Consider the following 11,419-nt stretch of genomic DNA (forward strand, 5'->3'; position numbering starts at 1 on the left):
CATGTGTATAGTAAATATACATATGTAAATGTGTTTTGTGTGTGTGTGTGTGTGTGTGTGTGTGTGTGTGCAGTTCTGGTGATGGAGGAGCTGAATCCATACAGTAAGATCAACCTGGCACTGTGTGTGTGTGTACTTATGTGTGTGTAAACGTGTGTGTGTGTAAACATGTGTGTGTGTGTGTGTACTTCTGTGTGTGTAAACATGTATGTGTGTGTGTGTGTGTGTGTGTGTGTGTGTGTGTGTGTGTGTGTGTGTGTGTGTGTGTGTACTTCTGTGTGTGTGTGTGTGTGTGTGTGTGTGTACTAATGTGTGTGTGTAAAAATTTATGTGTATGTGTGTGTGTGTACGTCTGTGTGTGTAAACATGTGTGTGTGTGTGTGTGCAGCAGCTCTGGTGATGGAGGAGCTGAACCCCTACACTAAGATCAGTCCAGCCCTGGGCTCGGAGCGCCAGTCGGCGGGCGCAGTGATGGGCATCATCTTCCTGCTGCTGATCATCATGGCCATGCTGAGCGTGTTCGTGTGGTACCGGCAGCGACAGCGGGACAAGGCTCAGGACATGCCCAGTGTCTCATACACGCCGGCCCTGCGCGTGGCCAACACAGACTACTCCCTCTCAGGTGAGACTGGACTCACCTGCAGTGATCACACACCTCACATTACTGTACGCTCTACCTTTACATGACTCTTCGATCACCATGCTCAGCAATGTGTTTGTTTCTCACAAACCGGCCCTGTCACTTCTCTCTGCTCATTGTTGTTTAGTTATATATTATATCACACAGTATTCATTCATGTATTATGAATATCATATCACGTGTCATGTATTGCTACTACATATTATATATTAGCTATACACAATATATAGACACATGATTCATGATTAAGGTAGACTTATCGTAGAGAAGGAACCAACATAGGCTCATCCAAGCCCTGCTGCTGCTTTCCTTCTTAATAATAATAATATCAATAAGCTTTATTTGTATAGCACCTTTTTATACACAGAATGCAGCTCGAAGTGCTTTACATTTGGAGCAATAGAGAGAAAAAAAACTTGTAGCTATTGGTGTGCAGCCCAAACAACATATGTGAACTCGACATTCCAACTCCTAGTCCCTGCTTTCTGTCCTCTGTGGCGCCCCCTGTCTGCTGACAAGCCTGAGGACTCACTTTGTTTCACTGCTGTTTGACATTCATTGTGTGAGTTTGAGGCTCCCCCCGCATGGCCGTTATCTGACCCTGTGTGTGTGTGTGTGGTGGTGGTGTGTGTGTGTGTAGTGTGTGTGTGTTAAAAAGCAGCCCTGAGGTTGCGCTGCTCAGGTGGGACAGTGCACCACAGTGCAGCTCACGCTCCTAATCTACTTATGCATTGTTGCTCTGCTGCTGATGATGCAAAGCCAACTCCTGGAGCGTGCCTTTGTGTGTGTGTGTATGTGTGTGTGTGTGTGTGTGTGTGTGTCTGTGAGACAGGAGAAGGACAACCTTTCCATAATCCACACATTTCTAACTTTGTAACTCACAGAGCAAAATGATGTCCAGCTCCAGTCAAGGCCAGTTCAGTTCTTCACTTCTGTGGACTCCACCACATGCCTCTCCTCTTAGCGTGTGTAGCAGCAGCGCTGGCCATTCAGCTCCTGCACTCATTATCATTAATATACACTTAAACTGCACTAATATGCACTTCTTACAGCTCCTGTGCTCATTATCGTTAATATACACTTAAACTGCGCTAATATGCACTTCTTACAGCTCCTGCGCTCATTATCGTTAATATACACTTAAACTGCGCTAACATGCACTTCTTACAGCTCCTGCGCTTATTATCGTTAATATACACTTAAACTGCATTAACGCACTTCTTACAGCCCCTGCGCTCATTATCATTAATATACACTTAAACTGCGCTAACATGCACTTCTTACAGCCCCTGCACCCATTATCGTTAATATACACTTAAACTGCATTAACATGCACTTCTTACAGCTCTTGCACTCATTATCATTAATATACACTTAAACTGCACTAACATGCACTTCTTACTGCTGCTGCAGCTCGGTGTCCGACTCTGTTAAATCTCCGACTGCATTAGGCTTATTGTTGTGTGTGTTGTGTACTGAAGTGTGTGTGTGTGTGTGTGTGTGTTCTGTGTCTCCCTGTCTCTCCATCAGACACGTCTCAGAGCAGCAGTAACAGCCAGTGTTTCTCCAACCCCAGCTACCACACTGTGGCCCAGTGCAGTGTCTCTTCGTCTATCTCCAACAACATGGACGGCACACTCACCCTCAAGGTCAGACTGACCTCGGAACCCCTCGCTTCAGCAGTTAGTGACGGAACAGAGTGACACACGATTGATGTTTTTGTTTATGTCTTAGCAGACGCTTTTATCCAAAGCAACTTGCAACACAGAATAACAATAAATCATTACATTAATAAAGGTCCTGCTCATAGAGTTTCAAAATAATTACATATAAAGAATTTATGTACTTGAACATGAATATGTATACTGTACTGTATGTTCATATATGTGTGTATGTATTATGCTATGTTATTGTCTATTGTATGTGTTTATAGTGAATACGGTGTCTTAGTGGGGTTGTTCTCTCCCTCCACAGAAGGCGGACGGGAACAGCACAGAGTGGAGGGCTTACTGTAACCTGAATGACCTTGGTGAGTACCACACCTCCATCTGCACCTGGGACATCTGGGATACTCGCGTCCACACGCTGGCTTAACTCAAGTCAACACAAGCAGCCGTGCCGTCTTGTTTTAATGCAGTGCAGCGTCAGGATCAGCATTCTCTCCAGCTGAACGCGCTTCCTCCACAGAAAACAATGTCAACGTGTTGTTTAGTACGCCGCAGTCACACGCACTCTGACTCAGGGCATCAAAATTAGATTTCTCATGTGTTTGAGCCTCCCCAGGCAACGCACACACGCGTGCGCACACACACACACACACACTTTCACTCGCTGTGTGACACACACACATACAGGCATTACCACACACACACACACACACACACACACACACAAGGAACGCACAAACACAGTCATAGACAAACAGAATGTCAAAAACTTAAGCACATTAACACACAAAACCACACATACATACACGGACAAGAATAAGCAAACACTCACGCATACATACACACGTACACACACACACACACACACACACACACACACACACACACACACACTCGGAGGCATCTGGCGTGAAACAGACTGAGTTAGCGTTAGCACTGATGCTGAAGTGGTTTTGCATGGACGGAGGGGCCCCAAGGCTGCCGGCTCTGGCTGTGGACTGTGACCTTCCCTGCTGCGCTTTTAATAAGGCCTCTCAGTGGGTCAGCGCCAGGGAAGCTAATCTGAAGACTACATTACCCAGGGTCACCCTGGGCAGGGGAGAGGGAAACTCATTAGCCCACAAACTCCCCCTCCCGAGGCCCAACTCTCCATTAGAGCTGACCTTTGGGGCTGGGCTGAAGGAAGTGTGAGACTGTGCGGTTTGCGGTGCGTTGGAGAGCTACAGTAGGGGGTTTCTGAATCAGCTCGGGGCACCAGCGACACGGCCAACAGCTCCAGCACAGGCAGGAGGGTGAGGGAGAGAAGCGTGTGGAGGGTCACCAAGAAAAACTATTAGTAGTGCCACCACCACTCATGCATTGGTCTTTCTTGGTTGATTTTTGGAAAGATATGAGGATTGGTATGGACACAGTGAAATATTTTGACTTCTCTGTGCCATTGTGACTATATCTCTTCCTCCTAATCCAAGCACTTTGCTGTCAAATTAGCTTGTGTAATAGCCTGGATAGGGATATATCTTACTATGCAAATGACAAACATAGGCTTTTATCAACGACCCAATGAGCCCAGTCAGGAGAGAGCTGCTGTTCTCCAGTGTCATGGAAACGTTAAACAAAGGGAGCCTTACAACTGTAAATATGTGATAAACGGACTGCTATCACATCGCAAAGGCAACATTTCCCCAGTGCATGCATGGGGGGTGGGGGGTGGAGGGAGAGGTGTGGGGGTTAAAAAAAATGCAAATGCATTCAGTCCTTATCACCAGCGTGGAATTTCAGCTCTGTAGTCGGATCTGTTCACGTCACCTTCAAGGCTTTCAAGTCTCTGTGTGTGTGTGTGTGTGTGTGTGTGTGTGTGTGTGTGTGTTATCCTCCCAGGGAGGTCAGTGCCACTCTGTATCTCCCGCAAGAGAGTTACTCAGGCACTGTGACAGACAAGAGCGCGTACAAACACGAGCCATCTGTTGTCGCTCCACATTCCTTCTGCTACGATATTTCACCCTCAGTTTGGCCTGCCTGGCAACCTTATTGAGAAATACTGTGAATGGTTCCTGGAAACTACGCGTTGCTTCCTCTAGCCGCCCTGTGGTTGTTGTAGGGTGTGATATGTGTGGTCATATGATCTGGCTAATCAGAGCGAGCGTTGGGCAGAACACTGAGACTGAAAGAAACTGCCCCGGAGGTCCGTGGAAAGCGAGCGGGGATGATGAAAACCTCCCCGCCGTCAACTCTGAGGTGTACACACACACACACACACACACACACACACACACACACACACACACACAGAGACACAGAGACAGAGAGAGGGAGAGAGGTCTGAGTGTGAAACAGTGTGAGCTGACACACAGTCTGAGATGCTGCACTTAACCAGTCAACTGAAATCAGACTCCATGTTTGCAGACGTCAATCTGAATGTGTGTGTTGTGGGTATTCTGTACCATGGCTGTCAATCTGAATGTGTGTGTTGGGTATTCTTTACGATGGCTGTTAGCCTGAATGTGTGTGTTGTTGGGCATTCTTTACCATGGCTGTTAGCCTGAATGTGTGTGTTGTGGGTATTGTTTACCATCTGTCAGCCTGTGATTACTCAACTTTAAGCTTGCACAAGTTACCACAAAGACAGCTATTTCAAAAACCACCCCATAACTAACAATTAAAGTATTCAAGTGAGTTGAGTAATATATCAGGTGTCATTTATGAAATGCTGTTGCTCATCAACATCCGTTTCTGTAACCTTCACCTTTCCCTCAACTAAAAGCATGTCCAAGATGTTTCATATTCAGCCCATGTAGGCCTGAAGCCAGTCCTCATATTCAGCCCATGTAGGCCTGAAGCCAGTCCTCATATTCAGCCCATGTAGGCCTGAAGCCAGTCCTCATATTCAGCCCATGTAGGTCTGAAGCCAGTCCTCATATTCAGCCCATGTAGGCCTGAAGCCAGTCTCCCCCTCCCATGGGCACATTCATGTCATCTCAGACTCCAGTGATCTGAAAACTGGCGAGGTATGCTTACTGGATCACTCATATCCATTTCCATTCACCGTTTTCCCTCTCTTGCCATGCTTCCTACAGGTGTACAGCGAGGGGACACTATGACATTGAGGGACAACAAAAGCACCAGGATTGCTAAAGGTAATTGTCTCCGCAACATCAGAGTTGTGTGTCCAGACCCTCACGTGGTGGGTGGACACTTGTTGCTCCTTCATCTTTCTCCTTGTTGGTAGCTCGACCTTGTTTATCTCTCTCCTCTTTCATTATTTCACACATCTATCTCTCTTTGTATCTCTCTTTGTATCGCTCTCTCTCTCACACACAAACACACACACACACACACACACACACACACACACACACACACACACACACACACACACACACACACACACACACACACACACACACACACACACAGCCCTTGTTTATCTAACTCCATTCTTCTTCGTCCATTCTTTCTTTTATTCCCTTGCTCTATCCACTCTCCTGTACATTCTAAGGCCATAACTAGACAGTGTGACTTGACTGGACCTCTGAGGCAGTCTGCTTACCCTGCGCCTCATTGGCTATGATTTATGGGCAGTCCTCCTCTACCCAGAGGTCATTACTGTGGACGCAAGCACAAGCCCGGTGCATCACACCTCCGCCTGCTTTTTACACGTTAAATTGATCTCTCAGGTCCAGGAATCGGACAAACAAAACCCAGACCTCATGGACTAACCACCACCACACAGGGTGTGAATGAGAGAGAAGAGAGAGAGAGAGAGAGAGAGAGAGATAAAGATAGTGAATGTACTGTATGTGTGTTAGGCTAAAGACAAAAAATGTGCAATAAAGAGTGAGGAGAGAAAGTGTTGGAGATAAAGAAAGATTGTGTGAGAGAGATAAAAAAAAGAGAGAGAAGAAAAGGCACACACAGAGCAGCAGCTAGAGAGAGAGAAACAAGGGATCAAAGAAAAGAGCATAAAAGAGAGAATGAGGAAGGGAAAGACGGGGTTGTAACTAAGGGCCGGCGCTGGAGGAAATTGGCGCAAGACCAGCGGGCGCCGGGCGTGTGTGTTAAACTGGCAGATAAATGATCTATCCTCTCTCTCTTCCCTCTCTTTTCTCTGTGTGTCCATCCATCCTCGACCATCATAACTCACGCCTGACCATCTGCAGGGGAGAGGAGGCATACGGCCCCCACATATCTGCCCCCCATCTCCCCTCCCTCTTATAGACTATGCCCTGGGAGATCCTACAGGACGCCTGCTCCACACCATTACTCATCCTCCATAATACACACAGAGCTCGCATATAGAGCTCACTATCAGCAGAGGTGCTGAAGGTGTCTAATGCCTGTTAAATTACACACACAGGGAGTCTTAAAGGCTCCATCCACCCACTGTTATCATACTGTGTGTGTGTGTGTGTGTGTGTGTGTGTGTGTGTGTGTTAATGTCTATGGGTAGGTGTATGTCCACCCTATAGTTATGTATACAGTATATGCCTGAAGCATTATCTGTATTTGTAAACATTATCATTGTCTGTATTACATTTTTGTGTGTGTGTGTGTGTGTGTGTGTGTGTGTGTGTGTGTGTGTGTGTTTGTGTGTGTGTGTGTGTGTGTGTGTGCGTGCGTGTGTGTGTGTTTGTGCACATAAGTTTGTAAGTGAGTTGTGTGATGTCTGCTCCTCACCCTCTCTCTCCCCCGTGTGTTCCTCCAGACTACATGAAGCCGGCCCTGTGCGGCAACAGCTCGTGCTCTTTGAACAGCGAAAACCCGTACGCCACGATCCGCGACCCGCCGGGGCTGGCCTGCAAGCACACCGAGAGCAGCTACGTGGAGATGAAGTCCCCTGGACACCACCAGCTGCCCTTCTGCTCCCCCTCCGCCAGCTCCACCACCACCAGGAACGTCTACGACGTCGGTCAGTCTCTCACGCCGACACAAGCGAACTTTGGTCAATCTGCCAGGACCTCAGGCTATGACTATGGCTATGACTATGGTAGTACATAAGGTCGGCCAAATGGAGCCTGAACTTGATTAGTCACGCAGGACTAGATGGGACTTGGGCAGTACAGGACACAGGTCAGTCAGAGGAGCATTAGCTGCTTTAGTCTCGCAGGACTAAACATGACTTCATGAGCTTGGGACTGGAGCTAACATGTACAAGAGCACTTCTGCAGAGCTAAATATGACATTGTGGTCGTTTTAGCGTCAGATGATACAAGTTCACAGTTTGGAGAGAACTGTTTAAGGGCTTGTTGACTATGCGGTCTATGTGCGGTGTGTATGAGCTGATTAGACAGAGTGTCTGACTGTTATGACAGGAGGTTTGTGGTTATGCTCAGGCGTGTCACCACTGGAATGCTTGGAAATAACCAGAGATTTCTCACATCGTTTTTCAAGGTTGATTGTGTACTTTTACTCAAAGTTAATACTTAATAGACCCTCCTCGTATCTCAGAGTTATCTCAGATTCAAATGTTTGGCTTTTGTAGAAATATTGGTTTAGAGCCTTTTGTGACCCAGGTCATCTGGGAGTAAGTGAGTGACATTGTACAGTTATTTTCTCTGTCATCTTCCTCTCTGAGAGCCCTGGGTCACACTGTATTTTGTTCCATTTAGCTTCAGTGGAAATACATTGCCTCGATTTTGTTGAAGGAGTTGTAAGCAATATTTTATGTGCACAGCTTCAGTAATTGTTGCATAGCGGAGTTCAAACTTAGTACATTTTTAATCCTGTTTGTTTGCAGTGCTGAATATTTTTAAATAATTTAAGAGAAGACTAATTGATGAGATAAGACAATTCTCTATGTTTGGGATATGTTATAATATGTCTATAAATCTCTTTTTCTCTCTCTCTCTCTCTATCAGAGCCTACTGTGAGTGTCCTGCAGGGTCCTAACGGCCTGGCCACTGGCTTTTCCCAGAGTCCCTACGACATGCCGCGCAATAGCCACATCCCCAGCCACTACGACATCCTGCCCATGCGTCACAGCCCCACGCACACACCCCCACCCCCCGAGAGCCCCCCCAGCTCACTGCTGTAGGGCCAGAGCCAGGAGGCGCCAGGGGGGCTCGCCAGGGCAACAGAATCCTTGTGCAGGGTGGATGGACCTCCACAGGTGCCCAAGGCCTTCCCCTCCTCTCTCTGTCTCTCTCTATCACTCTTTTTCTTTCTTCCTATCTGTTTCTTTATCACTCTGAACCTCCCCCTCCTTTCATCCCTTTGTCTCTCGCCCTCCCAGCGTCATCAGGAGTTTTCTATCAGAAGCTGGATGGGAAGGTCTTATTCTTTATTTCCTGTTGAATTTAGTTTAGTTTTGGTTTCCCCTTTCAACAGTCACCCCTGACAGACTTGAGTAAACACTAAGAAAATACAGGCAACAGCCAAATTCAGAGACAGAGAGAGAGAGATGGAGAGAGAGAGACACTCTTTGACACCAGCGATTCTTCACCCCTCTCCTCCTTCCCATCGCAGTTTAACACACTCACTTGTCCTCAAGTCCTGCACCAGGACTCCCTCACACACACACACCCAGCACCACTGCGTGCCTGTGGAGAGTGGTATATACTGTATATAAATATAGGTGTACAAGGCTGCAGAACCAGTGGTCTAATGTACATAGTTTTTCTATACATTCATCTGTGACGCCACGCAATGGATGCGGAAGAAACAGGAATCCTAAATGGACATTCAACAGGGAAGAAGCTCAGGAATACCTTAAAAAACACGAGGCACCATGGGAAATGTTCCGGTACATTCTACGCTGACTGAGCATAGATGTGATATCAGGCTTAAGTCACATGGATTGGGGGACAGCCTTGACCAGAAGAGGGGTCAAAGTGCAACACCCACCTGTGACATACAGGCAGCCATGTTGGTTTTTGTTGTGTTTTTCCCTCTTGTGAAGAAGGGAACGTAAACCTTTAGAGATAAAGCATGAGTAGACAGACATAGAGCTGGTGTGAAATGATCGTTTAAAAAAAAAAAAAAGATGATGGGTTTTGTTTGTTTTGTTTTTGTATACATGTTTTGATCTTTTTTTATCTGTTACATGTTTTGGTTGGAGCAGGGTTTTTTTGTTATGTTTTGTATTTGCGTATTAATGATGCATCTTATTTATATTTATGAATTCTCAGCAGTATTGTTGAATATTGTTTTTCTTCAGATGTTACTGTGAAAGATAAAAAAGCAAGCATGATCAAAACATATGGATACAAAATGTAGATAATCAAGTTAAATATTCTATTCATGTGGTCAATGCCCATTGATATTAAAAATAAAAAACAAACAAAAAAACAATGAAAAAAATAAGATAATGTGTATTAGCTCACGTCCATGTAAAAGGCATTATTGGAAGGAAAACATCTCATCATCTCCGGGGGTCAGGGGTCATAAACATGTCTACGTGTGGCATGTCACCTGCTGCTTGTGATTTTTAGGAGGTTCTCTTTTGGTTGTTCAGCTTCACTTGTGTCCATTTTGGCTCCATTGTGTTTTCACAGTGCAGCGGTTTTCACCCTGTCTATCCCCAGAAGCAATAACATTCTGACAATCACACATCCAGGAAATGATTCAGATTGCACCTCCACGCCAGAGGACTGATGACTGTGTACAGGCCAGCCATCTTAGCTTCACAGTTTTCCAAATTTTGGAAATGTTGCCATTTCAATGCTACTTGATGTTTTCTTATTTATAAAAAATACAAAATAAACATTTATGTGGGAATAACACACATGTATTGTGTCTTATTCTAGTTTCATAGACATTTGAAATATGAACAAAATTATTTTAGCTTTAGATCTTCCGAATCAATGACTGTAAAAGAATGATACACTGGAGCTTCCAAAAGCAATGCGCTACTATCGTATAATGTTTTAGGTAAAAGTCCTAATATTATCAGCATGACTGCATTTATGAAAATTGAATACACTGGAGTGCCATCAGCACTGCAGTTAGCTTTTCATAGATGAAGGTCGATTTGGTTTTATTCATTTTAATTAACGGAAAAGGAACATCCTGCTGGTGTTCTGCAGGGAAGGCTAGCGCTCAATCATACTGGAACTCACTCTCCTCGGCAGTGAAGCAGGGGCCGGCCGAAGTACCCCTTTTCACACCATCAAAAGGTCAGTATAGCCTTCACTGCAGTGATGTGGCCCTCTACTTTGTTATATACATGTTCTGTTATACTCTTAGGTTACAGTAATTGTACTGTTTTACATGCATAATTAAGTGCACACTTATCTTTAAGTATGTGAAAGCTTATGGAATAGACGTCAGAAGAATAAAAGGCTGTAATTGTAGGCCGTAACTGTAGTAGCAGTATTTCCCACGGATTACAGCCAAGAGAACAAAATGTACACAGAACAAACAATCTTCCATTTGAAGTCTTTTCTTTTATTTGCACTTTTAAATTGGAATTACAGTGAAGAGAGTAAATAGTATAATCATAACATAAGTAGAAATGAAAAAAGAAATCACAGCGCAAACGTAAAACAAACGCAATAAAAATATAACAAAGTAATCGTTTCAGAGGCAATATGTGAAAGATCATTTGACAATCACAGCATAACAAAATGAAAATAAACTAGTTTGGACACACCGAGGCAGTCTGCAGTAGTCTGGGCAGAACAGGGTGAGACAATGCCATCTGTGCCCCCAATCCCATCACCAGCACTGCCCGCCACAGGCAGCTCAACACCCTGTAGAATCCACATGTTCCACTATCAAGGTTCTCCTGTGACCATCTGCCTGTAGCAAAGCCCTGCCAACACAGAGGTGGAACAACGACAACAGGACGCACCGTTCTCACAGCTTGTTACGAGCCTCCAGGGGGTCTAAGGGTGCGATGATCTTCAGGTCAGACATACATTCAAATGGATTTGCCTTAGCCTTCCCAAGAGACACACCCGAGGCTTACAATCATACGCTTGCCTGACGTGTCCAAACTGTGCCTAGTGGTTCTGCCCAAGTCACGTCGATGCCAACACCACCTAAAACACTTAACGTTTTCACCAGGACTATACCACAGATATTCTTAATCTCAAGAGTCAGTCTTATTCTCGAACAATGTTTAGTGCTATTTAATGTGAGTATCGGTACAAGGAAGCACTTTTTTCAGTTTGTT

The 11,419-nt window shown here is 45.3% G+C and overlaps 1 protein-coding gene across 1 annotated transcript in view; it reads left to right on the forward strand.

Moving 5' to 3' along the window:
• Positions 1-10,025, forward strand: part of megf11 (multiple EGF-like-domains 11) — a 139,675-nt gene extending 129,650 nt beyond the window's left edge. Inside the window, exons 21-26 of the mRNA XM_048257229.1 lie at positions 389-622; positions 2,171-2,289; positions 2,615-2,669; positions 5,382-5,441; positions 7,010-7,213; positions 8,163-10,025. Coding sequence (XP_048113186.1) covers positions 389-622; positions 2,171-2,289; positions 2,615-2,669; positions 5,382-5,441; positions 7,010-7,213; positions 8,163-8,338 — 848 coding nt within the window. The 3' untranslated portion in view covers positions 8,339-10,025. The remainder of the gene's footprint in view (positions 1-388; positions 623-2,170; positions 2,290-2,614; positions 2,670-5,381; positions 5,442-7,009; positions 7,214-8,162) is intronic.
• Positions 10,026-11,419: the final 1,394 nt, after the last annotated feature.

This window comes from Alosa alosa, chromosome 11 (genome assembly GCF_017589495.1).
Source record: "Alosa alosa isolate M-15738 ecotype Scorff River chromosome 11, AALO_Geno_1.1, whole genome shotgun sequence".
Taxonomy (NCBI): domain Eukaryota; kingdom Metazoa; phylum Chordata; class Actinopteri; order Clupeiformes; family Clupeidae; genus Alosa; species Alosa alosa.